Source organism: Schistosoma mansoni, assembly GCF_000237925.1.
Source record: "Schistosoma mansoni, WGS project CABG00000000 data, supercontig 0111, strain Puerto Rico, whole genome shotgun sequence".
NCBI lineage: Eukaryota > Metazoa > Platyhelminthes > Trematoda > Strigeidida > Schistosomatidae > Schistosoma > Schistosoma mansoni.
Genome location: NW_017386032.1, coordinates 1,022,048 through 1,049,793, shown reverse-complemented (window position 1 = coordinate 1,049,793; position 27,746 = coordinate 1,022,048). Strand labels below are relative to the sequence as shown.

General features: G+C 38.6%; 1 protein-coding gene across 1 annotated transcript; it reads right to left on the bottom strand.

The window, feature by feature from the left end:
• Positions 1-1,638: 1,638 nt before the first annotated feature.
• Smp_166600 (ubiquitin conjugating enzyme, putative) lies at positions 1,639-21,859 on the bottom strand (the record flags this gene model as incomplete). The annotated part of the gene is made up of 6 exons (XM_018792819.1): positions 1,639-1,779; positions 8,035-8,083; positions 8,289-8,511; positions 13,313-13,437; positions 21,018-21,424; positions 21,455-21,859. The coding sequence occupies 6 exons, from the start codon at positions 21,857-21,859 to the stop codon at positions 1,639-1,641; spliced, it is 1,350 nt and encodes a 449-aa protein (XP_018644336.1).
• Between the last annotated feature and the right edge of the window lie 5,887 nt (positions 21,860-27,746).

The following is a 27,746-nucleotide window of genomic DNA, read 5'->3' as shown; positions in this document are numbered from 1 at the left end:
GGTATATAAAGATCGACTAAAATCTAGTCACGACCAAAGGATGCTTAAGTACATGTACTAGTCAATATCACGAAATTATAAGCAGCATTAATATATACCTACTGGCGGTTAGAATACATACTACCGACTGTAAATTAGCACTCTCATCCCAGATAACTAAAATCTAAATGAAATCAACGATTCGGCATTCAGTCACATGCGTAGTACTTAGCTAAGTAAAACTGTGCCTTCGAAGGCGACTCTGGATCATACGAACACCATGACCTGAACATTTAGGCAACGAGTAATTTGAGATGCGAATCTAAGGTGTAACTAGTGAGCCGAGATGTATAATTTTGCGTCTAGATATTGATGATATACTTACATGAAGAGATGAGCTGGTCATTCTAGAATAAACAAGGTCAAGCCTCTTTGGTGAAAAGAAGAAAGCTCAAGCAACGGTATAGTTATGTGGAGAATCACTATCACGATTATGCAATCAATAGTGCATAAAATTCCTAGATGTACCTTAATCGCCATTTACATTTTTTAAGCGAATGAAGTTGAATAAGCCCACTTGATAAGTAAACATTCTGTAAATATGTTCCCGAGTCCCCAATTAACAGAACTAAAGTGACTTATGTCTAACTATGATAAGCAAATGAAAGCATTACGATTTGATCCATTAAGCTTATTAATCGTATAAATATATAGTATTCGACACAATCGTTAGTGACCTTTGACAAGAACTAAGGGTTACTTTTAAAAGCATTACAAATACACTGTACTCTCCACTAACTACAAAACTCATACGATCGTAAACATCATAATATCAATGGCAAACATGATATGAAATTAGTTGCATATAGTGAGAAATGTTAGTTACGATGGGTGACTGGTCACTTGTAATCACACTGACGTCGAAATTTCGGGAACTGGGAAAACTTATAACTTCCACTTGACGAGCGAGCTAGACTTACAGTTGTTATATATATAAAAGATAAAAAAACATCCACAACTAGCTTCATGAAGCTGCAAAACCTGACTAGTTGTTTTGTACAGAGAAATGGATTTAGTTAAGCAATTAGTGAGACATATATGGGTCAAAAAACGTTATCTTGTTGCTTATCATAAAAAAATCAAAGCACAACAAAAAGACGTAAATCAAACAGCTGGCCTTGTGAATACAAAACTATTAAAGTCTAGATGGAAAACCAGAAAATCGCACAATCCGTAGATGATCCATCTTAAGTTGGTGGATAGCTGCAAAAAGCAATAACTGAAAACAAGATTTTCACCATATAAGAGAAAAGTATAACTTTCATATGCATTGCATAAATACATTGAATGCCTTGACTAAGTTTATGATTAATTCGGGACACGAAAAAAACAAACTGTCTACTCGTATAAAAATATTGCAACCGTAGTTATCCAACAATACAGATTAAACTTCACAACAGATTTAGTATTTAAAAGCCAGACAAGTATAGATACATAAAGACCGCTGAGGGAAAAACCAATACAGGGGTCTCGATAGAGAGAATTTAGGACAGTTTCAGTGTACCAAAATGAGGATCTAAGAAGGAAAGTTATAAATTTAGAAATATCATCCACTTGTCTATCATTAGCAAATCTGGCAAACAAACGGACGAAAATGAATCAGAAAGTGGAATTTTCTGGTGGCTGAGCAAGTCTTGAATTTTCAGATGCAGACATTTTCTTGCGGACATCCAGTAGCACATGACGTATGCAATATCCACGAGTCCAGTTAGCCAGAGTAGCGAACACTCGAGGGTCAACCTAAAAGATGGATACAAATATAGAAGTATATTACGGTTTTATAAGACTTATAATTAAAAGACAACTATCACATATGAAGCTAGTTGTTGTGTGTTTTCGATTTTGTGTCTATCCAACATATCGATAGACCGCATATTTGTTAAAACTATAAGGGCTGTACACAATTTAACAAGTTGTATGTGGGATGATTTTTAGTAACGACCAAACAGGAAAAAATTGCTAAGATAAGACTTACCACGTTAACGCCAAAGGTTGCTCTGACTGTAATACATTAAATGTAACTCGGCAAAATACTGGTATGTCTACTTATTATGACGTGTGGAGCGCGGAAAAACTACTTTCTAATGTATAAAGGCTCAATGTACGGTAGAGGGTAAAACCGTAAACGAAGATTTATTCACCTATCAACAATATATTCATTATTTATTTAAGCATATAAATGTTGATACAAGAGGGCACCAGATATGTATGCGCCACACAAAACAATAAGAATGGGAAGAGAAAAAGAGGTAAGGTGCATGTAAGAAAAAAAAGAACGATAACAACCACAGATTAGTGTATGTTAGTGTAATAATAAGAATAATAATGGGGGAAACAGAAATGTACAACCAGAAGAACTCTTTCAGTTAAGCAAGTTATAACCACTTCTTATGAAGAAAGTAAAAGAAGGTTACAGCAGGATCGCCACTGGCTTCTATTCTGAGCCTTATCGGATAACGTCTCTAGCCACTGTGTTGCATCATCTCTCGGACCCCAGACAGCGAGTCGGGAAAGACCAACAGAAGCCAGACCTTTGTAGCTTTTTTCATACCACGACACCATGTCATACACTGACCACCTCTCCAATTTTCCCAACCAGTCCCAGCGTCGGCAAATAATGCACGACGAGGAATTCTCTGGGACGACATTCGTAGGACATGTCCAAGCCACCGAAGTCGATGTTTTAAGATGGTGACACCAATTGGATTATCGTCTCTGCGCCCGAACTTCTGCATTACTAGCATGGTTTTGCAATTGGATGTCAGCAATCCTTAAGGGACAACGATGATCAAACACAGAGAGTCGTCTAACATCATCAACTCGAAGAGGCCAGCTTTCACAAGCATAGAGCAAAACTGCTCTCACGACGCGCTGTAGATCCGACCTTTTACAGCCAGACTAACATCACGAAGGCGCCAAAGATGGCCGAGATTGGCATAAGCCGCTCTGGCTTTTACTATATGTGAATTCATCTCATCACTCACGCCACCACCAGAACTTATGCAGCTGCCTAGATACACGAACCTCTGAACTACTTCTATCTGCTCACCACCCAGGGTGAGTACAGGATTAGAATTCTGCCAGTGTTGTAGAAGTACTTTGCACTTCGAAGATGCAAGGCACATGCCGTACCTGCGGACACTGATTGCCAACTGATTAAGTGCGGATTGCATGCCTTGGGCATTATCGCACAGTAAGACAATATCACCCGGCAAAGTTGAAGAGGAATGGTAAGTTTGGGCAACCCTGACTAACCCACTTCCAGAATGTCACAATGGAGAAAGATCGTTGTATGCCCTCACTCTGCCTTAGGTGTTTGTAAACAAGGCCTTTAAGATGCTAATAAACTTCTCAGGCACTCCCTTCTTCAATAGACAATCCCAGAGAACAGTCCTGTCCAACGAATCGTAGGCAGCCCTGATATCAAGAAACACTACGATTGTTGGCCTGTGATAGGGATGATGTTGTTCTAACATTTGGCGGAGGGTGAATATATGATCAATACATTCTTGACCAGAACGTAAACCAGCCTGCTCCTCATAAGTCAATCTTTCTCGGGTTTTAAACAATCTACGAAGTATGACAGAAGTCAATAATTTGGACGCAATAGGAAGTAGACTTATCCCCCGATAGTTATTACAGGAACGACGTGAACTCTTTTTAAAGATAGGGACAACTATCGACTTATTCCATGACATTGGAACACTCTCTAGCTCCCAGACCTTTGTAAACAACTCAGTCAGTTCCTTAATCAGAAAGTCACCACCATCTTTAAAAAGAGCCGGAGGTAAGTCATCTGGGCTCGGTGATTTGTAGCGTTTCAAGAGTTGGAGTTCCTTGAGGATTTCCGCCTCATTTGGTGGAGCAGTCGTCACCGGCCATGGAGGACGGGACAACCTGATCGATGTTGCCGGAGCAGTAGGCCGGTTAAACTGCCCTTCAAAGAATTCCGCCCATCGTCCAAGACGTCGACAGATGTTAGTGATTGGCATCCCGTCATCTTCACAGATTGTTTCGCTCACAGCAGACTTCTTGCTACCAGTGGCTCAGATGAGTTGGAAGAGTTTCCGGCAGTTACCAGATGCAGTCGCTGCTTCAAGCTCATTAGCACGCTTCGACCACCAGGCTTCTCGGTGCTTACACAAGCTTTCCCCAATTTAACTGTGTAACAGTCGTTGTTTGTGGTCAAACCCACGGTCACCCAGAGTAGACCGACGGACTTCGATCAGTTGTAAGGAGCCAGAAGAAACCCAGTGCTTATAAGCAGGACGTTTCGTGAGGCCGCAAGCGACTTTACTCGCCATTTTCATGGTGTCATGCAGTTGCAACCAATGCTCATCTATACTTTTCGGTGGGATGGTAGCTAGCTCGGTTCGATACTTATTTGCAACAGAAGTTGCAACCAATTTACTGACATCAATCCGTTGGCCACTGAAAAGTAAGGTTAGATTGGCGCAGACCAGGGCATGATCAGATTCCAGATAGGTACTCCAAAAGGAGCGGTAGTCTTGTACATAACCACACCAGCGGTAGCTAATCGCGATGTGATCAATCTGAGCACAGGCTTGAGATGCAGAGGGAGGACGCCAGGTGGCACATCGACAATGAGTGTGCCGGAAGTTAGTGTCAGCCAGAAACAAGTCCCCATCGGCTACCTAAACGACTCTCTTCTGTGCCCAGACGCCTGACCTGTGCATTCAAGTCTCCGGCTAGTACTACAATATCCGTTGAACGCACTTTCTGGAGAAGAACAGTTAACTGGTGGTAAAACTCATCCTTGATTGCATCCGGGCTGCAATCTGTCAGAATGTAGGCGGAGATGACAAAAAGACATAGTTTCTCACGCCGATTTCTTCTCACTTTGATTGAACTTTCTAATCTAACAGCACATAACCGACTGTTAATGGGGATCCAATCGATTAGTGCTGCCTCAGCTCTAGCGCTTAGTGCGATACCAACGCCAACAAGACCAGACGAAGATGCTACAGGGCCTCCGGATAAACGCACGTGAAACAAGCTTTTCGAAGCGACAGATGGAGAGCGAATTTGTAGTAATTCACTAGAATCTTGAATACGGGTCTCGGATAGACAACAAACGTCGATATTAAGACTTTCTAAAGATATAGCTAGCCCTACCTGTTGTTCGATCTGCATTAGTGTGCGAACGTTGAAGGAAGCCAGCTTGAACGGCGTACGTGGTTTCAGAAAGACTGGTTCAGTATTCGTAATCGCTGGAAGCATTCACTTTCGACCAGACAGTGACTGGAGATCGTTTAGATAGAACAGAGTTTCCAGAATGGGCGAGCTGCTGCATAAGTTGAAAAGTAAGGATACACAAATTGGGAATAAAAGGGAGTGGTAAATAATAATAATGTGAATTAGTATGTGAATAGTATTTTCAGTAGATATCATTTCATTTATTTAAGTGTGGGCTGTGATACTTCCCGACTAACCAGACCGAAGCAGGTAGTTTTCTTAGGGGGCCACACTTCGAATCTTAGACCTAAAGGTCTAATCCACAAGGCAGTGGAGCATCGTAAGGAGATGCAGTCCCATGGTACCCGGTGACCGACAATTGGTTCATACGCCATTTGTTCCCTCAGGATACTGGAACCCATGTGCATCATTGGTTCGGAATCAGGGTTTTCCAACTCCCCTAGGTGGGCTCGCCGTGTCCACCGGCCCGGTTAAAGTGCCGGACATTCGCTTTGTGTCCTCTTAATTTCGTAAACAACACCCCTACCACGAGAAGGTAGTGAGTAGGACTTTCCTGACAGAGGCTGTATACGCGTGGCCGTGTGAGAGCCTTTCAAGAGGGAAGGCGGCCCCTCCCCGCTCTCGGCCGTACCAGGGCAACCACAGATTCAGGAATTATGTCGAAATTGAATTAAAATAAATGTGGTTTACTTATCTGCTCAACAAGTAAATTTGAATGAGAGAAACTAGGCCGGAATTGATACAAATTAAGCAATGACTGAGTGCGTGAATACAATTAACAATGTCAATATTTTCAACTGGATTAACCAACAATATAATGGATTATTGAGTTGCACATTTGCTTTCCCAGACATCAACAAGAACTTGCCACATGGTTAGTAATTGTAGACTGTCACTGTGTTCCACAAGCATTTTTTCGATTTAAAGGTCAATCTTTGACGTAGAGGGATCGCAATAACTCAACCCACTTATTTGACTTTGGAAAAATCTATGTGGACGTTAAAACTTAGCCGAGAAATATAAAGTAGAGAGCATTACGATTCTAAGACATTAAAGGGAGATAAATAATGTGCTTCAGGACTATTACGACTTCCTGACTTCTTCGTGTGACTAACACTAATAGTCAATGATATTATTGACTGATGTAGCATCTTGTTCTGACTTCAGTTTTTTCGTAAAACTACTTCTACGGCAGTTAGCACAGTACACTGAAATATGTGCTAACTGTGTATGTTTAACGCAAGCCTACATTACTTCAGTCAACGAAGATTTATGAACTTATCAACAAATTTAACATCTTTACATGGCACTTTAAACCATATATTAGGATTAGTCACTTAGTGGGTCAAACACATACCAGTTATATTGCAAGGACGCTTGATACAGAATAAGACTTTTTCTGAACTTTAATTGCATGTTCCGTAGCTGCAAAGTAGCAAGACCAACTTTAAAAGACTTTCAATGGACAGCCAGACACACTAGTTATAGACCAATGGTCGTGAAGTTTGGTAAAATCCAAACGGATATTCTTTATTTATGCAATCTTTTCATTATTTACTAACACGAACCAAAACTAGTGAGTTTTCCAACTACTTTTGTGTTCATAATTTGTAATTGGGCTGCTTTAACAGAAAAAACCTTATTAGCTGCTGTTATTTTATACAGAATTATTAGCTCATTCGAAGGTCCGTTTCAACAATTCAATTTAGTTAGTTGATATCACCTGACAACACTGCAAAATTATATATCTTTTATCTACTAATATCTCATTCGTTAATTTGAAATAAAAGCGCTCACAACACATCCAAACCTCTCCTCCTTAATAACACATTATACACACTAATTTTAAGATGAAATGTGAATTAACTAGTATCAATAACTTGTTAATATATTATTTCCAATCCCTAGCTATGTTCAGGTTAGTATAATCTTTGACAGCAATATAAGAATTAATAAGCATTAACGACTAATGAGACAAAGATCATAAATTTAATGCTTATACATCTTAGGTCTTTTATTGGTAAGAAAATGGAGTAATTTTGGTGCTGCTGAATTCTCTGAGCTAAGTGACTTACTAGCAAAGTTTTCATTGTCGCTCTGGACAACATCATTAACGCTTACTTTATGTAGCAATGGGCTTCTTGGTTATTCCACAAGTCTTAGGTAAATTTGTCTTCATGACTGTGATTGGTTATTTTCGTAGCAATACTACGTGTCGTAATATCTCCATTATCTCTTAAAATGCGGAAGTACAGAAACTAAAGGTATTAGTTATTATGAACAGATGGGATAACTTTTTACAGCTCACATATTGTCACAGTCAGGGATTAGAGAAATAAGAAATTACTAAATACTCAAACATGTTTTTAAATCATGATTATTTTAATCTACGAATTTCGTAAAACAACCATTTATGATGACAGACAAAATACTATAAAGAATTTCGGTGATACAAACTTGTTGGCAATATCGACTGATAACGTTGTGTGGTAGTTTTGTAGGGTTTGACTACGAAGTTAACAAAAGCCAATGTTCAGTCAGCCAGTCGTAACGTAAAACCTGGTACGAATGTACATCAAGTCAAAGTTCTGTCGTATTAAATCCAATATTCTGAGGACAAAAATATATTATTAATAGCTGAATTAATAACGAAGATATGGGTGCGAGACAATAGGTTTTCAAAGAGCTATTACATTCGACTAGGAATATGCTTCAACACAGTAGATATTTTTTACTTGAAACGAAAACCAAACTTGATGGAAATGTGTATAAACTTACTTCACCAGTGTTCTCATTTACTCCATGCATACGTATTTTAGTGACGAACCTAAATGGAAATAAAATGACAGTGTATTTTCTGTCCATAATTCAATTTGTTTGGTAGAAGAAAAACAGCATAATGTACTACATGAGCATAAACTTAATTTGAATTACACCCAACAAGCATATATGTGTATTTTAGAGCAGCAATAAAAGCTGATGCATAGTTATAAAAATATTACCATAATAGCAATCAACGAATGTCAGCTTACCTAACCGTTGGAGGGATATCTGGATACTTTGGTCCACATTCGATCCGCAAATCATAAATACGATTTTCAAAAGGAGTTCGAGTAGGACCTAGAATCATCCCGTTCCATTTGGTGAGTGTTGCATCAGCCATATTTTCTAATCCCCAACTGATACTACCTTCCTGAGACCCCTTTTGTCCTTGCTCAAGTTCATCAAGAAGATAAAAATTTCGTGGAACACAAACTGTAAGTCCAAACAATAACACAAAAAGTCATTATATGTGAAAATTATCTTTGAAATAATCTCAGCGATTGAAATTTAAATAATTCCAACGTTTCGCCCAGCTAACTTTTCTGTACTTCTTCAGGGTAACAATAAAACCACGAAAATTATCAACAGAATTTACGCTCAGAATCTACAGTTTTGATTACATTTTCGAAACTTAGTTTACTTAATTATTTCATCCCATAATCTAACAAAAGAATTTGTAAACTCATTTTACTTACACTAAGCACACTTATGTTTTGATGTAGACTTGTTTTGTTTGGAACAGCAAGGTATGGGTTCACATAAAAAGAGATGGAGACATATTTAAAAAACGTGATGAACACCATGTATGTTTTATACATCACGACAAAAAAAGTTTAGTTTCTTTATACCAATAGACATACGAAGTGAATAAATATTTATACGGTTTTATATGATTATGATTTTGATTAAGTTGGGGTCAGAAGTAAACATTATAGTACTGTAAATATACACTGCTGAAGATAATCATTAAGACAGGATGCCATTATATGGGTAAAGAGGTTTAAATAAGTAAAAAAATTAGGAGCTTTACATCGACAATAAAACAATGTATAATTAGATAAGTAAACGAGGGACTAAGTCATAAACAAGGGCTCATTGGAAGGTATCGCGAGAAACTTACTGCTCACTAATGTTTACATGAAGTATTGATGTATATAGTCATTCCTTATGTTATTACCGAGAGATTAATTATGATTATTTTGTTTTTACACCACTGTTTACTTGCTTCTGATGCGCCACATTGATCCTACTGAAGCTCGCTAACCGTCTCAACTCTTCAGAAATAGGATTTAAAATCTAGCCACTAGTGACTATTGAGGAACCCGGGGCGATTTTTGTAGACCAGGCAAAAGACAAAAATGGTTCAGTTACACTCCTAATACCCTATTCCTCAGCAGTTATTCGTGATGAAGAGGTTGAACAAGGTGGTCTCCTGAGAAATAAATGCGAAGTTAATTAGCATACTACTGTTTCAGGGCTGATCAGGGTCAATTAAGTTGAGGAGAGAGTCCAAACAAAACACCACACGAGTTTATGAAAATAAACAACACTATGTCTTGTTATAAAATGCGACAAAACTCTACAGCCATACTCCAAGGAATGCCAGTCTTTGGAGTTAACGACTAATAATTGGATGCGAAAGAAGTGGATAAAATGTACTAACACCAAATGAATATCAAAAGAGTGCTTGATGAGAAAGTATGTTTATACAATACTCCACTTAATATTTTGTTTAAACCAATACACCAAACACATTTGATGGTATGTCAAAAGCGTTTATCTGATCCGATGATAAGATGCTCAAAGCACAGAAAACCTCAGGACTTAAATGTCATTTCCGAAAATTTATTTGAACCAAATCACTTAAGACTGATAGACAGATTTTCGGCAGTCTGCCGAAGAACCAACACCAGATTGACCACTTGTCCAGAAGAACAACGGAATACACTTGATATTCATTTTGGAGACATCGTGTCACAATGAAAGCAAACTCTTAAAAATAACTTTGAGAAACCTGTACAGAGTGGCAATACTATGCCACATGAAGCTAGTGGGACTTTGACCAAAGTAGAAATGCCAAAAATTTTTGTGTGACTGAATTAAGGTTATGAGTTAATTTCTGCATTCTATTCTAGTGAAGTCCAGCTTTGTTAACTCAGTGACAGCTCAGCCTATCATATATAATAGGATTACTAATTAGGCGTGCCTAGAGGCACATAAAAACTGAAGCTGAAATTGGCTAAACCCGATAACCTGATCCATCGACCTCTTAACCGTAAAAGTCGAAACACTAGGCACAAATACATTCACAACTTTGAGACTAGTCGCGTCAACTTGTGTTTACAGTTCGTTCCATTAGATATGTTGCGTTGACACTTAAATGGCAAAAAACAACATATTAAATTTTCTCTATTTTAAAATTGTGAAGATCATTCGAGTACACTTATCACTACGAAAAACCACCGAGACCTTTTTCTCCCTTCGTCTCGTTATTTGGCGCTGCCATTCTATATGCCGCTGTTGAACACATGTGATTTTAGGAAATAAGATTAACAACGGATTCAAACCCAATCATTTACATGCACTCGGAAAAAGACATCTACTGAAGAAATGATCAAAATACATCTTTTCGCTGACGAAAAGGTGGGAGTTCATAAGAAGGTTTGTTTACTGAAGAATATTTTGGAGGTTGTCGTGGGTTTCTGTGACGATTTTTATGTAAGATCGTTTTGTCTTCATTCCTACGACTTCAAAACTCTTCTCAGGATAAGAGTTGCCACAAGCCTAAAGGTCTCAAGAAAAGCATAGGTGTCTTAGGTATCCGGGCATCAGAATAGCTGTCTTCAATCTAAGTGAATAAGATATTCTTGAACTGTCTTTTGGATAGCTTTTCTCGAGTAACTGCCATAAAAAGACTAAAGCGACGTTATATTTAGGCGATCATGGGATGACCACCACAAAAAGTACATCGTTTGTTGTGATCGTTGGTGCGAAGAACGTGGTTAGGCATTCCTGGTAGTTTGATTGTGTACCGATATTTATATTTTGGCAGCGCGACATCTTTCCGAGAGATTCTAGTGATAATTCTTTTACTTGATGATTATCAACGCTTGTATTTCATTGTCTCGAACAAAGTCTGTTCAAAGGAGATTTTTGAGGAGGACGCCCATAGATATAATTGATGGTCGACGATCTGAGCTGGATCTGTATGAAACTGAAAATGATGAAGTTATCCATTTCCAGCGCAATTTGTTGAAGCCTCCAAGTCTACTTTTTTGGCAAGGTAAGAAATTACTCAGTGAGACCCGCTCTTAACATCGTCAGTAGTAGGTAGGTGTTACTGAAGAAAATCGAATTATTTAAATTGGCATAAGTTGTTATTGTAAATGTTAAGCCTTTCAACTGATATCAAATATATGTTTAGTGCGCTCAAGCTCGGAACTTTACTTGCTTATAATTTTGACCTTGGTTTTTCGATTCATTCTCGTGCTTTTGCTGTCTATTTGGTCCCGGACTACTGAAGACCATAATATTGATGGTTTGTCACTAATCTATTCCCATTTATACGCTACAGAACTATTTTATGTTAGTTTTGAATTATAACCAGTTAATTCTTATATATTTATATAATCTACTCAGTGTTGTTTTATTCAGCGTTACGAATTTGGCAAGTATTCTTATCCCAGTGGTCCCAGAGTCTAGGAATTCTGGTATAACAGACGGCCTGCCGTGGTGTTGAAACCTCTAGCATGATCAGGAATTGGTGTGTGATGTTGGATTGCTGTCTATTTATATTACATAAACATAGCATTTGTAAACCAGTGTTTGTCTTTTCTAAACCCTAGCTTCAACCCACGGAAGAGTATGTTCTCATGTGTGAACTTCCCCGTTTATCACTTCTAGCGTTTTCGACAAATTTGGATGAGATGTTTCTGATCTGTAAATGCTCATATCTGTCATATCGTTTTCCGTGAAAATTGGAGTGAGATACCTTTGTAACGAGCTTATGTACATCAGGTGAATGCCTTGTGCCGTGTTCTTGGATCACAGTTCTGCTTTTGGTCGTTGGTAAAATCGAGTGATTACAATCAGCCTCTCAACTGAACCAGTAACAGTGAATTTATCAGACGTTTAACAATGTTCTAATTATGAGTGAATGAATTTACGCAGAGGAAAGTGTTGGACTGGCAAGAATCAGAAGTATGTACTTGCATATTGATTCACATTATTATCGATTGTGTAACATTATACTTTGTTGGTGAGATTTTCATTGCTTTGATTTTCGCCAGTAATTTTTTACCACTGGTTTTTTCATGCTACCTTCTGAATGTAAAGTTTGTTCAACAGTTTTATCGTTCGTTGTCATTAGGAGTAATCAGTGTTCCCAAGTTCACTGGTTACACGCACTGGTCGAATTACATTTTCACTATGTGTAACTACGACCTTTTCTGATAGTAAGACCTAGCTTTTGCTGCTAAGTTACGGTTCCCTGCAATCAAAGATTTGGTGTTCAACGTGAACTTGATGCCATTTTTGAAACATTATAAAAACTGCACTCATAGACCAATACTTAATCATAAACATAATCATTAACTCTCTGGGATAACTGCACGAATGTACTACCCCTTATTTTTAGTGATTCCATTCATTTAGCAAACCTACTTAGGAAGAAATTTATATGCAAACCAATGTTCTAAATCGAAGATCATGTCTGTAAAAATGGCGTACACTTGCCCTAGCAGAAATACATCATGATATCATTATATTTGGTAATTTAACTCCATCTTGGAGAGTAAGAAAGTGACATTAACAACATTTATCCAGTCGTCAGGCATCAAAATGATCAAAAGACACCGTTAATCACGGTTACATGTGGCCATTGTTAGATGTTTAGCTGAGTCATTGCTCTGAGGCAATTAACAATGAAATATGATTGATCACGAGAATGTCTACTAGTCGCCTACTGAACGGATACTAGTGTAACCTTAAGACAAATCACTGTTATACAATAGGTACTTTTATTACATACAGTCTCAACGCATTGAACTCATGATTAGCAGCCTTATTCGTTTTGGAAATTGACATTTTGACGACGGATTTCTGTTTTAAACTGTCGATTTGACTAGTATTCGCCTATAAGGTGTTCATTGGAAAAAATAAATTAGGATTATTGCGTCTGCGAGGCAAGTATTTTATAGCTATATCATCTTTTTAAAACTACAAATGGACTCACCGACTAAATTACAAACGGAGAGCCAATAGAATATGACTTGATAGTGTTCCAAATATGCGTTGTTATGATCAATCAGTTCAAGTTTACCAAGTATTGCTGTTAGCATTGTGCATTCTACAGCAAAACTGTTTATGTAATGAATAAAAACTGGTGTAACCTCCATCGAAATTCGCGTTAAAGCTTTCAGTAGTGTTGAAAATAAGGAATTGGGTGTCAATTACACACTGAAGAAGGATAATGTAAGAAATCCACGCGTTCGAGGATCGGTTTATTTGTTATCTGTAATCTGTATTACAATTCTAAATGGCTTGACGTAGAGAAATCGCTGTAATCGACCGTAGATTAAAAAGCATTGTTTGGTATTGAGGCGTTTTCAAAGTAATCTCCGAACCATTCAAAAACAAGAAACATTCAAAACAAGGAACATCCCCGGGATCAGAAGCTTGGTCAACAGTGCTAAATACGAATCCGAAGCCTTACTCTACAAACCCCCAGTTTCAAATATCAGCTCTGTTTGGTCTCACTCTTGGAATATTTCTGATTGTTGTTATTTGTCCTCATCATTATATGTGAGTTCATTCAGTAATTCCGTTGAGTCGTCAGCTCACTTCTTCCATGGTCCTTTATTCTTACAGATTCTCTCACATAGTGACCTTCACACTGTCCGAGCACACAAGGCACTTGAGGATGCTGACATCCGACCAAGAATCCTCAGTAAGCTTGAACATTGTTCCAATATGACCCTGCATGAAGTAACTACTGAATGTCAAAGGTTAATGAATTTGAAGCATGATACCGCGATGGTAGAGAACGCTGACTAGTTCCTCCACATCAATGCTGTCGAGGGAAAAGTCTTACAAGGTTCCAGCACGCAGAATTATCGTAACGACAGCGGCAAACCATCATCCTCATGCTGGTTATGTGGTAGTTGGCATTTTAAAAGGTTTTGTCCATTTAAAAACAATCGTTTTACTACTTCCTCCAGAAAAGGACGCAAAGAAAGTCTTTGCAAAGCCCGGAAACGCCGTCAATCTAAAGTCTATTCTAAAAGATTCAAGCCACATACAGCCGAAGTGACGGTAGCTGTTAGCGGAACATGCTCGCATAATCGTAGAAAGTGTGTTCCCCTCAAGAATAATGGGTATGATGCCCGCTTACAGCTGGACACAGCCTTCGATATAAAACTTATAAGCAGGAGAGCGTGGGAGAAAATTGGGAGACCGAGAATATATTTAACTCAATAATCAGTACATAGTGCATCCGTGGGATTTCTCAACATTGCTAGTGATATTCATTGTGAAGGCACAGTCAAAGAGTTTACGGAGAAAAGAGTAATATTTTTTACAGAACTTCAATCACTTGACTTATGGAGGCTTGATTGAATAGAAAGGTTGAAATTAACAGACCGTCCCATAAACTCGACCTGTAACAACGTCAGTATGCCGAAAGTTGAAGAGAAAAACTCAGTGGAAGCATTATTATTCAAACGACATAAAATGGTATTCACTGATGGTCTTGGAGAATATTTTGTGCCTTAAGGTAACCCTCGTGCTATTGATAGAAGAAACCAGAGAAGTAGTGAATAGGTCTTTGTTTCGATCTTCGCGCAGTCACAGAGGAGCGTGGGATTATCTGTTCAGACAAACAAAGGCTCTCAACATTCAATATAAGATAATAGGGAATATAACGCTTACAAAAAGTAAGGAAGTGAATGAATACTTGAACAATACTGTTTTAGCATATGCTTGGTTGTTTGGGGTCAACTCTTAACCAACTAACCTGAGTTGTTACATTAGCTTCCCCCTAGAATCGACTTCCGTAGGAACGTCGGTTCGATTAACCTATCTATCGAAAACACCTTAGTTCTATTTCTCATCCCAAGGCGAAATTATCAACTCGCTCACTATTTGACTTACAATCAGTTACGACTAACGCTTTCAACGATAGTCCATGGATGTCTCTTCATTTACTAGCTTGTCACCTTATTTTGTAGCATGTGATCTTTTCTACAACTATCGCTGACGGTTTGCTGCGTGCTTTCAAGAGAAAGTGTGAGAATGTGGAAGAAGAATATCTGAGGAAGTGCCGCGAGCGGGCTACCCAACACCATGTTGGTGAGGTACGATTTTTCCATGCTCAGACCGGCTATCAGGTGTTTACTCACCTGCCTCTTGAGTCGCCCTCAAGTAAAAAGTAAAGAAGATCTACTTCAAAGGTAATGGTGAAAATCAAGCAAACCTGAAGAACTGCTCCACTGCCTGCATAAAATAATAAGATACAAAATGGAAATACATAAATGCAATTGACAATTGTTCGGTTCATGTAAGTGCTTGGCCTCCAGAACGGATTGGTATTCTGGAAGGAAATAGACATAGTGTAGATATCTTGTGCACGAAGAACCATGAAAAGAACAAAAAAAATACTCTTTTGTAATGCATATATGTAAAAGGGTGAACTTGATAGAAGTTGGACTCTTTAACAAAATCGATCAAATGCATGACCTTGAGCCAGTGATGACCGCCTTTTACAACTCGGTGCGTAACCAAGGGTGCATCAGAGTAATCCACAAAATGGAAACGAATATACGATTAAGAAGCAAAAAAAATTGTGTGGAGTATGCGGATCAAGTACAGTTGTGTCAAATACCCTTTTCTGGTTTGATTTAGGTATGCATGATATATTGAAACAATATATCGTCGATTCATCCAAGTAACGAATTGGTTTGCACCTCAGAAGTGTGTAAGTACTATTACTCATTAGTATTATGAATGATTAGTCGATAAAAGGAAAAACTGCAGTCATTCCCCCGTGGTTTGATATGGTCTAATGGCTAGGCACACGGTCCAGCATTCAGGAGGGCAGAGGTTCGAGTGCGTGGGGCCTGCATTTTTGTTCACCAAAACCCCCTTCAATACGACGTTTGTTGGCCGTAAGTTGCTCAGATATGAGAGAAAGATAACAAGAGGACGGGTTGATATGTCAAAGTGCCATATTGGAACAGTACAAGTTCTTTGTTTGTATTAATAATAATACTATAGAAAAAAAATGATGAGAACTTTAATAAGTACTTGACCATGGTTTAATCAAAATGTTTTGTCTAGAAAAAAACACTTATTAATAGTAGTATTAATCGTATCAAGCTACTAAACATATCTTCGACCGAAAACTTTTAGAATTAGTTCATATGGTATATAGGCGAGACTAAAGAACATGGACGAGCCAATCAGAAGCTTTCGCGGGTTTTCAAGGTCACGGCGGTAATTTCGGAACATGATGCTTACGTACGATCGCTTTACAGCGGATTTTCGAGAAGACGTGATAATTGAGCGACTATAAGAAAAGGGATTATTAGGAAGCTCCTATACTTGTGACTGCGGTAGTCAAATGACCATTGTACGGTGTGCAGACTATCGTGAAGATATTATCTTTCGATGTCTTTCATGTTGGAAGAAGAAATCAGCTCGAACAGGGACTTTTTTCTCTCGGTCAAAATTAAGGTTGAGACAAATTATGCTCCTTGTTGCGAATTGGATAATAAAAGCACCGGTAACACTAGCTGCCACCTTTGCCGATGTAAGCGAAGTTCCGCAGTTCAATGGCACGAGTTTTGCCGAGATATTTGTGCAACAAAACTGATAAGCGTACAGCAATTGTATGGAGGAGTGGGGAACATTGTTGAAATAGACGAAACGGTTGTAAGGAAACGCAAATACAACCGTGGCCGTTGTATTAAAGAAGATTGGGTAAGTAACTCTTCCATAAATATACCTCACAGGTCCTTGGAATATTTGATAGATCATTACAGAAAGGACACTTCCAAAGAGTCAGGAACCGGCAGGCACCAACAATCATACCGATTATACAGCAATATGTGCTGCCGGGCACTACTGTTTATACAGATGATTGGAGGGCGTACAGGTGTCTAGATAGACTGGGATAGGTGCATGAAGTCGTTATACATAAGCGCCATTTCGTTGACCCTACTACTGGGGTGCACACTAACAACATAGAAGCTATGTGGTCAAGACTGAAAGAGTTTTTGAGACCCTATCATGGCTCCAGAGGCAGACTACTGTGGAGCCATATGGATGAATTCATGTACCGCATGCAATATGATTTTAAAACTTCTGAACCTATATCCAACCTTGATAAGTTTTTAACTCATGTAAAAGAACAGTATCCACTTTAATTCTTTGGTTTTGTATAATAAATTTTTACTATACACTAACTGTCTTCTGATTGGCTAATACTTCTCAAGGTCATTCAAGATTCGTTCAAAGGCCGTCCATGTTCTTTAGTCTCGCCACCAGAAAAAGAAATTATAAAACTCGCCTGGGTTGCTTTTTGAATTCGTTGTATTTGCCAGTGTTAGTTGTATGAGTTTGATTAAAATCCTCAGCCATCGTTTCGGAATACCTAGCTTATGTGTCCAGTATTTTAAAAAAATATTTAACATAACACTTATATATCAAAGGTAAAAGGTCTGGGGAGTTGTATGTGAGGCGGAATGAGGAAAAAAAATTATTTTTAAGTAGATGCAGGGTCTGATTAGCTACGTGGTTAGATTTTATCCTGCAGCCGAAACTGTCAACACCCTTGACTGACTAATCGGATGTGCCCAGCTAACCGTTTTAGTCATTTGTAAAGATTTATCATCTTTACATTTCGATTCCGTAATGGATTTGTCAGTTAAACGATCTAATAACACGTATGGTGGTTCATGATCTAGATAAGCCGGCTTTAGCCTATCAATACTTACTGTGTCGATGTTTCCATGTTTTTCTATCACGAAATATTTAGATTTTCTTGAGACGACTTTGAAAGGACCTTCAAATGGAGGACTGAGTGGTGCTTTTATTTTGTCACATCTTATCCAGACGTGCGTGCAATTGCTTAGGTCTTTAGGTATATATACGGCGCGCGATTGTTCACGAGTATTAATCGGCTTAAGTTTAGACATGTGGTCCCGTAGTTGACCTACATAATTTTCTAAATTAAGTTTTTGACTGTTAGTATTAGGGTTAATAAATTCACCTGGTAGTCTCAGAGTTGTTCCGAAAACCAGTTCCACAGCTGAACACTGTGCGTCAGTTTTGACAGATGTTCGTATTCCCAACATAACTAACGGTAGGAATTCTGTCCACTGATTGGGGTTTGAGTGAGATATAAGGGCGGTTTTTAGCTGACGGTGAAAACGTTCTACCATCCCATTAGCCTGAGGATGATATGCAGTGCAGCGTATCCTATTGGAGCCTAGAAGTTTAGCCAAGTTATTAAATAGTTCGGATTCGAATTGCGCTCCTCTATCCGTCGTTATTGTTATGGGTGTACCAAAAATGGTTACCCAGTTCTGCATGAAAACTTTGGCTACTGTTTCCGCTGTGATGTCCGCTTTCAGGATGGCTATAGGGAATCTGGTAAATCGATCTATGCATGTAAAAAGATAATTAAAACCGTTTGAACGTGGTAAAGGACCTACCAAGTCGATATGTACATGGGAAAAACGTGCATCTGGTTGCGAGAAAACACCTATGGATGGATTTGTGTGACGATTTATCTTTGATTGTTGACATGCTGAACACTCTCTAACCCATTTGTGTACATCCTTCTGTAAATTCGGCCATATATATCTGGCATTGATTAGTTTTGTTGAAGCTTTTGCGCCAGGATGAGACAAAGAATGAAAGTTATTATATATCAACTTTCGCATACTTTTGGGAACGAAAGGTCGCGGCATTGCCTTGATCGTGTCACAGTAGATTAGAATACCATCGACAGGTGATGGGAACTGTTTTAAATTAAGACTTGAATTGTTTGTTTTAAGCAGGTTTTGCAATTCTAGATCCTGCTCTTGTTCGTTTCTCAACGTCTCGAAGTTTACTGTAGACTGCTGTAGCACGTTTATTTCTAGCCTAGATAAAGCATCTGCCGCCTGATTGTCCTGACCTTTGACATGTTGGATATCGCTTGTGAACTGTGATATATAGTCAAGGTGTTGGACTTCTCGAGGTGAGTATTTATCAGCTCTCGCTTTTAGTGCATTCGTTAGTGATTTGTGATCCGTAAAGACTATAAATTCCCTGCCTTCTAACATGTGTCGGAAGTGTTTAATGGTTAGGTAGATTGCAAGAAGTTCTCGCCCGAAGGTAGAATACCTTGTCTCTGCTGGAGCGAGTCTTTTAGAGAAGAAAGCAATTGGTTTCCAGGCGTTTTTAACCAGTTGGTTAAGGGTACCACCTACTGCTTTATCTGAAGCATCCACCATCAAAGCAAGTGGGGAAAGAGAATTCGGATACATCAACGTAGTTGCTTGAGCTAATTTATCTTTAAGCTGTTTAATAGCTTCGACAGCGTCAGAAGACAGTTTGAATTCTTTTGGTTTTCCTTTTAGTGAATCTGTCAAAGGTTGCATTAATTGTGCACAACCTGGTATGAATCTGCGATAAAAGTTAATTAGACCTAGAAAACTTCTCAGTTGTGTTAGAGAACTAGGTATGGGGTATTGTTTAATGGTGTCTACTTCTTTTTTGATCGGTTTAATCCCTTCTGGGCTTATTGTGTGACCGAGAAATTCTAAAGTTTGAACACCGAAAACACACTTACTTTGATGTATGTTTATTCCATGTTCATTCAGTCTTTTTAACACTGTTTTTACATGCTGTTCGTGTGATTGCAAATCGGGGCTGGCAATTAACAAGTCGTCTATATACCCCTGCGCAAATGGCATATCTCGAAGTAGATTGTCTATGAATCTTTGAAATGTCTGTGCCGCATTTCTCGGGCCGAATGGCATGCGTACAAACTCGAATAAGCCAAAGGGTGTTGTAATAGCTGTCTTGGGGATATCTTCATCAGCCACTGGGATATTGTGATATGCCCTGACTAAGTCAATTTTAGTGAATATGTTCATACCCTGTAAACCGTTTGTGAAATCTTGGATATGCGGTATTGGGTACCTATCTGGTGCGGTTTGACGGTTGAGGGCTCTGTAATCCCCGCACGGTCGCCAGTCACCTTCATTCTTCTTTGGGACCACATGCAAAGGGGATGCCCATTGACTACCAGAGGGGCGGATTATACCCAGTTGTAGCATATAATCAAACTCGGCCCTAGCGATTTTGAGCTTATCTGGTGCTAGTCTCCTGGGTTTTGCAAAAACCGGTGCACCTTCGGTTTTGATAGTGTGACTTACTTTTAGTTTGTCTTTAGAAGGCTGTGGGTTTGGTTTAGTTAAGTTTGGAAATTCCGCGAGTATATCTTGGAATTTCGCTGTTGTTACTGGAGGAGTTTGAATCAAGTTAAGAGAGCTGATGTGACTTTCTTTGCCTTTTGTGTAATACGAAGTTTCTTTTAGTGTTAATCGCCGTTTCTTGGTGTCAACTAGAAATTCGTATCTCTCTAGAAAGTCCATCCCCAGTATTGCCAGATCTAAGTCGGCTACCGTGAAAACCCAAGGGAATTGCCTCCTGAACCCCAAATCTAGGGTTAAGTTTTTCTGCCCAAATGTCGCAATTTTAGTTTTATTTGCAGCTTGAAGTGTAATTGATGATGTTTCTCGACTAATCTCAGTTTTATTTTGAGGGATGATGCTAAGAGCAGCGCCAGTATCCACCAAGAAATTCAAGCCCGAGTTTCTGTCTCTAACATAAAACAAGCGACTGTTTTGGCGCCCCTCCTCAGTCGTCGCGACCTGTGGAGGGGTTACTCGTTTCCCGCTGTCTTAGAATTATGCTTAAGCCAGGCGCATGGTTGCATGCACTTGGTTGAGTTGACACCAAACTTCCCGTGGTACCAACAAAACTGCCCAAGTTGTCTGGACATTTGTGACCTGTTTTGTGACTTGGATCGTGGCCGTTGTGGTGACCTGCTCCTGTTTCTATGACCCATTTGCATTCTGGTGACAGCCTCAGTGAGACTCTTAACACTCGCAATGAGTCCTTCTATGACGGGGTCTTTTGCTGATTCTACTTTTTGTGTGTGATTTATTGTGCCTGGTCCAGTTGGAGGACCTCTCTCCATTATTCTATCGGCTATACGCGCTAAATGAGATAATGAGGTTTCAGGATCTTGTGCATCCAAACAGTGTTGTACGTAGCATGGGAGAGCTTGTATCTATCCTTGTTTTAGGACTGCTTCACTCACTGTGTTATCACCCATTAACACTTGGAGGTGACGCAAAAACTGTGACGGCGACCGATCACCTAGTGTTTCACCTTGAAAAAGTCTTTGGATTCTTTGACTATCTGATGATGATAAACGGTTCATTATCTCTCGTCTTAAGATGGTGTATGGTTGTGGTGATGGTGGATCTAAAATCAAGTCACGGACTTCTTTGGCGACTGAAGGAGGAAGGATAGAACACAAGTCTCTATAGCGAATCCCTTCAGATTTGATATTGTGTCTCGTGAAATAATGCTCTAGTTGAGCAAACCACAACTCAGGATCACTACGATCAAATTCTGGGAGTCGGGATTTCGTAGTCATAACAGTGTCTATCTCCACTGGTGACAAATCCTTCAGATTATGGGTTTCTATTGAGTCTGACATGAGGTATGTGACAAATATAGCAATAAAGTTAGCACGAAAAATGGTTACTATAACACGAATAACTTAAGATAATACGGAATAAACTAGTTATATACTCAACTTAGTTTACGGATAATCAGGTCTACTTTTACGATTAAGTAAAAAAAAATTAATAACAGAAATGAGGTTAAATTTGTGTTCAAAAAGGGCTCACCACTTTCGTGCCTTAAGGTAACCCTCGTGCTATTGATAGAAGAAACCAGAGAAGTAGTGAATAGGTCTTTGTTTCGATCTTCGCGCAGTCACAGAGGAGCGTGGGATTATCTGTTCAGACAAACAAAGGCTCTCAACATTCAATATAAGATAATAGGGAATATAACGCTTACAAAAAGTAAGGAAGTGAATGAATACTTGAACAATACTGTTTTAGCATATGCTTGGTTGTTTGGGGTCAACTCTTAACCAACCAACCTGAGCTGTTACAAATATATCAAATTTAAACCTGTTCTTATCCTTCGACAGGGATCAAAGCCGGTCTTTCGATTCAAGAGACCTGTACCATATGCTACCCTACCAGCCGTTGAACAAGAGAACGACTTCATAAGTGTCTTTGAGCCGCTGAATTTCTCAGAGTGGGCGGCAACTATAGTGGTGGTAACGAAGACTAATGATAGCATCCGTTTATGTGCCGATTACTCAACCGGGCTAAACGAAGCCCTAGAAACTCATCAGTATCCACTACATCTACCCGAAGATCTTTTTGCCAAACTGAATGGTGGTAAGCCCTTTGCATAGTTGGATTTATCGGAAGCTTATTTACAAATTCCTGTTACTGATGAGTGTAAAAATCTACTCACCATAAACACACACAAGGACCTATTCCGGTATAATCGACTACCCTTCGGGGTCAAGACGGCCCCATCCATATTTCAAAAAGTGATAGACACTATGTTACAAGATGTTCCATGTGCTTCAGCTTATCTGGATGACATAATAACTGTGGGAGTGGATAGAATAGACTTAGAAAAGAAGCTCGATCAGGTGCTGTCGCGAATAGCCAAATATGGACTTCGACTCCATGCAGAGAAATGTAACTTATGCAACAGGTAAGCTACCTCGAACTTAAAATAGACAAAGATGGCAGAAGACCAGATCCAGAGAATACTCAGACAGTGAAAACTATGCATAGACCAACGGACGTCCCAACACTACGGTCCTTTTTGGAACTAGTTAGTCGTTATGGAGATTTTATTCTCAACCTTCACCACCTGCATTCCCCATTAAATTACCTTCTGGAGAATATAAAATGGGATCAATCTGTAAATTGTCAAGTCACCTTCTAGGAAATCAAGAAAATACTAGTTTCAGATCTGTTGCTCCCCCATTACGACCCATCCTTACCCAATGTAGCAGCATCAGATGCTTCAAACCACGGCATTAGAGCAGTTACTTCTCATATCATGCCAGACGAACCTGAGAAAACCATATCGCATGAAGTTAGATCATTAACTACAGCAGAACGTAGCTACCGTCAGATGAAGAACGAAGCATTGTCGATTATCTTTACTGTAAAAAAGTTTCACAAGATGATATTTAGACGCCAGTTCACTCTACTAACTGACCATAAACCATCGTCAGCCATTTTCGGGTCGAAGACAGGTATCCCGGTATACACAGCAAACAGACTGCAACGGTGGGGAACTACAATCTTGGGTTATGACTTTAAGATCAAATACCAGCGTACTACTGATTTTGGAGAAGCAGACTCTTTGTCTAGACTGATTGATTCATGAGTAAAACAAGAAGATACCTTGGTGGTAGCAATCGAGACGGAAGCAGAAGTACATCGAGTATTGAAAGACTCAGTCGATGGTTTACCAGTTAATTTCAAAGCCATCAAAGAAGCCACGGAAAATGACAAGACATTAGGAGAAGTTAGTGGTCATCCGATCATCAAGTGGCCGCACCGTCGTTTTCGAGGAGAGATGTTACAACATTTCCGTCGGCGAAACTCACTCATGATGTTCGATTCATGTATTATGTTTGGTGAAAGAATTGTTATTTCAAAAACTTTACGCCACAGGGTTCTGAAACAATTCCACAGCGGTCATTCCGGCATCAATAAGATGAAAGCGTTGGCTCCAGGCTATGCTTACTGGCCTACAATGGATCAAGATTTCGAAACCAGATGCCGCAATTGTTCGTCGTGCCTGCAAGCAATTAAAAGTCTAAAGAAGTGTGAACACCAACGATGGAAAAAACCTAATAGTCCCTGGGAGAGGCTCCACGCAGATTTTGCCGGTCCGATACGAGGAAGAATGTTTCTCGCCATAGTGGACGCACTCACAAAATGGCCTCAAATCTATGCCATGGCAAAGTGTACAACCAGTGAAACGATCAGCAATTTATCTGGAGTGTTTAGTTGCTTTGGGGTTCCAAAGACTTTAGTGACCGATAATGTATCACAATTCACTGCAGAATCATTCAAGCACTTCTACAACATTAATGAAATTGTACATATACGGTCTTCACACTATCACCCTCAATCAAATGGATAGGCTGAGCGCTTCGTAGACACATTCAAAAGCGCACTACTGAAAGGGGATGGCGAGGTGACAAGTCAGGTAATTATGAAATTCTTAACAGCTTATAGAACTACGCCTAACCACATCGTCCCAGATGGAAAATCCTCTGTTCGGGAGAAGCATTAGAACTATATTCGACGCCATGTTGCCACCAAGACAAATGGTTGAACGCAGACAAAATCAGAATGTCCAAAGTTTTAACGTCAGTGATAAAGTGCTCATCAAGTCATACATTGGAAAAAATCGTTGGGAACCTGGAGTCGTTGACAAGAGAATGGGAAATGTTCTACACTAAGTGCGTAAGACTTTCGGAACGTGGATTAGGCACATTAATCAAATGAACAGGGAAAAAAGGATTCTAGACACCGTCGGTAGTCGAGTGAAGCTTTCGCTAGAGATCATTACAGATGCTCCAGCGACAGGAACCCCAACAGACACTCATAAACGCTGGATACCAAGGAAGTCCGAACGCTGCGGAAAACCAGTTATCAAGCTGCAAGTAGACCCGAAGAAAAAGTCTTATTTCTTGAAAGGGAGAAGGTGTTGGGGCGATCCTGAAAATTCCTTGCAATAGACATGACAAGCTCAGGAAACATTAAGAATTTCATTCAATTTGCGTTTGACTAGAAGTTTTGCTAGAAACATCACGAAAGTGAAAAGTCATGTGTAGAGTTTCTGATTGGCTGATTATTACACTGACACTATGTTCAGTAGCATTCCAGAATTTTCAGGAAAACAAAAGGATTTCTAAATTACTATAAAAACCCTATACTTTCTGTACATAAATGAACCTTTGGAGCTAAGTGCTCCTCGCATATTTCGTGCCTTTTCTCTCGTGTTCAAGTCGCTGTGTAGTTCCAGCCTGGGGGTTACGAGACTACCTTAGGATCCAAGTATAGCGTTCAATCAGCAAGACTTATCAATCATCATCCAGGGTATGTCCAGTCAAACTGGCAAGGTCAGAATCAATGTTGACGACTTACTGTTTGTTTGTTCTTTCAGAACAGAAAAAAATTATTTTCATGTATCAGATACAGAAACAGGACTTATCCAACAAAAGCCTTTTTGATTGAATATGGTTGGTAAAGATGACCGCCAAAACAAGTATATACATATCACGGAGTTAAAAGAGTTAGTCTTGATCTCTTTTATTAATTCTGACTCTGATGAGTTTAGTCAAGGCGGTAAGGTTACAGTATCACACAAATCAAATAGACATTCAATGAAACTAAGGCGAATTCGTACTACAGATTTCCATTTAAGTCATGGCGGATGTGGTGTTTGTGCTAACTAGCAATGCCTTTCTACATTATCTCACGTCTGGATCGTATTAAGGAGTACGATATCTTTGTACGTAATCACTTATTCCTCTCCGAAATGAACGCTAGTATATTCGTGACTACCAGTGTACGAATGAATAGACCTGGGAAACACCACTATACTTTAATATTTGACGATTGCTTTGAAGTAGATTTTGAATTGTGAATTTCTCTAAGTGAGTCAAAATGACTTCTGTTTGAAGTACCCTGAGAATCTTGCTGAGCGACAGATTTGTTTACATTCAGCAGTTACACATCATTTGTCATAATAATATCCATAGAAACACTATTCAGTACAAAATAAGTGAAGAAGAAATTTTCAACAATTGGAAAAGTGGAGGGAGGAGTTTGTATAAGCCTCTTTTCTAGCCTGAGATAATTCACGATAGCATTCATAAATTGAAACAGACAATAATGCAACACTTAAATTGTACAGTAACTGAAATAGTTATTTACCGCGACTTTCACTTGTCACAAAAGTTTACTCCGATTATGCTACTGTTTTCCAAACAGCATCGATTTTCAGAGACCCCACAACATGTTAAAAAGCCTCTACAAGAGCCACTGACTTCCTAAATAAATATAACTCAGATGAATTTGAACTAGTCAACAATAAACCAATTTTTAAGAACGTTGAACATCCAATTTTCATTAATTTAGTTTTAAACTCATCAGTCCGATTAGGTCAATAATATAGTTTATTTAAGATACTTTTCTATCATAGTACTGTGAATCTTATGTGCAGCTCAGTAGAATAATCTTCTTTACATAAAAAAGACTTACTCATTTCAAACCCATAAGTCTATTTGTATTTTACAATACCTATAGCCCTTAAAATTTTAACTGATGAGCCTTTAATCCTACCATCTGTACAATGACGTCAGTAATTTGACTACTTGATCTTTTTGATCAAAAGATGAAGTGACTGAGATGGGCAAAATAGTAATTTCTGACGGAAATAATCCTCAATCCTTACCAAAAGGATTTCACAAGATAGAAATACGCATAAGTTTACCAGATATGAGAATATACATCATGAAATTGAAGCTACTGTTCACTTTATTGGATTACTATTACAGTTACTGTATACTTTAAATGCTTCATTGTTGTGTATTTTTCTTTGTGAAAAATTATAAGAATATAAAAGTCTTCTCGCTTGGTACCCGTAATTCTTCACCTCTTGTTGTTTTTTATTAAATTGTTTTATTACTAATTTTCCTCACAATTCAATGATAAAATTCTTGTACAAAATATTCTGTTGGAACGAAATGATTCTGACTTAACTGTCAGACAGCAAATAAATAATCAAGGATGAAATTACTAGTAATAAAAGAACCGATGATTATTCCATCCTACCAGTTGTAACAGTCGTATGTCAACGCCATATAATCCGATGTAATATATATATATATATATATATATATATATATATATCAATTAACTAAATCTCCAGTTGTTTCAGTCTAATCTACTTTTAGTGGGAGGATTTATCCATGTTATTGAAAGTTGTATAAATCAATAAAGGAGTATAATGGTAATTTATAGTAATCTCAATACCGGAGAACTAGAAAATACTCGTTGGTGTGAAAATAAAAGAACCTTAAATCTCCAAAATAAAATAACAAAGAACATTTATCTAGAATTAGTGGACTGATAGATCTCCAATACAAAAGTTAGTTCGATAAAAATATTGATTTGTTAAATACAATAGAAACCGTATGAGATCACTTTTGATTAGCTAGGTTGGTATTGAAATGTTAAGATACCACAGGGTGTTTGTGACTCCAGTGATTGTTGAGAACAGTCAGCTCACTTTCCCTTCCTCGTACATTTATTTTGCCGTAAGTTACTATTTTTAGCAAGTGCCACAATTAAACCGATGCATTTAGCACCACATTTTACTCTCCTGAATTACTTTATCAATTAGAGAATAGAATTTCAGACAAATTGAAGTGGATCAAAAATATATTAAAACGAATTAAAATAGCACAATTTTATTGATTA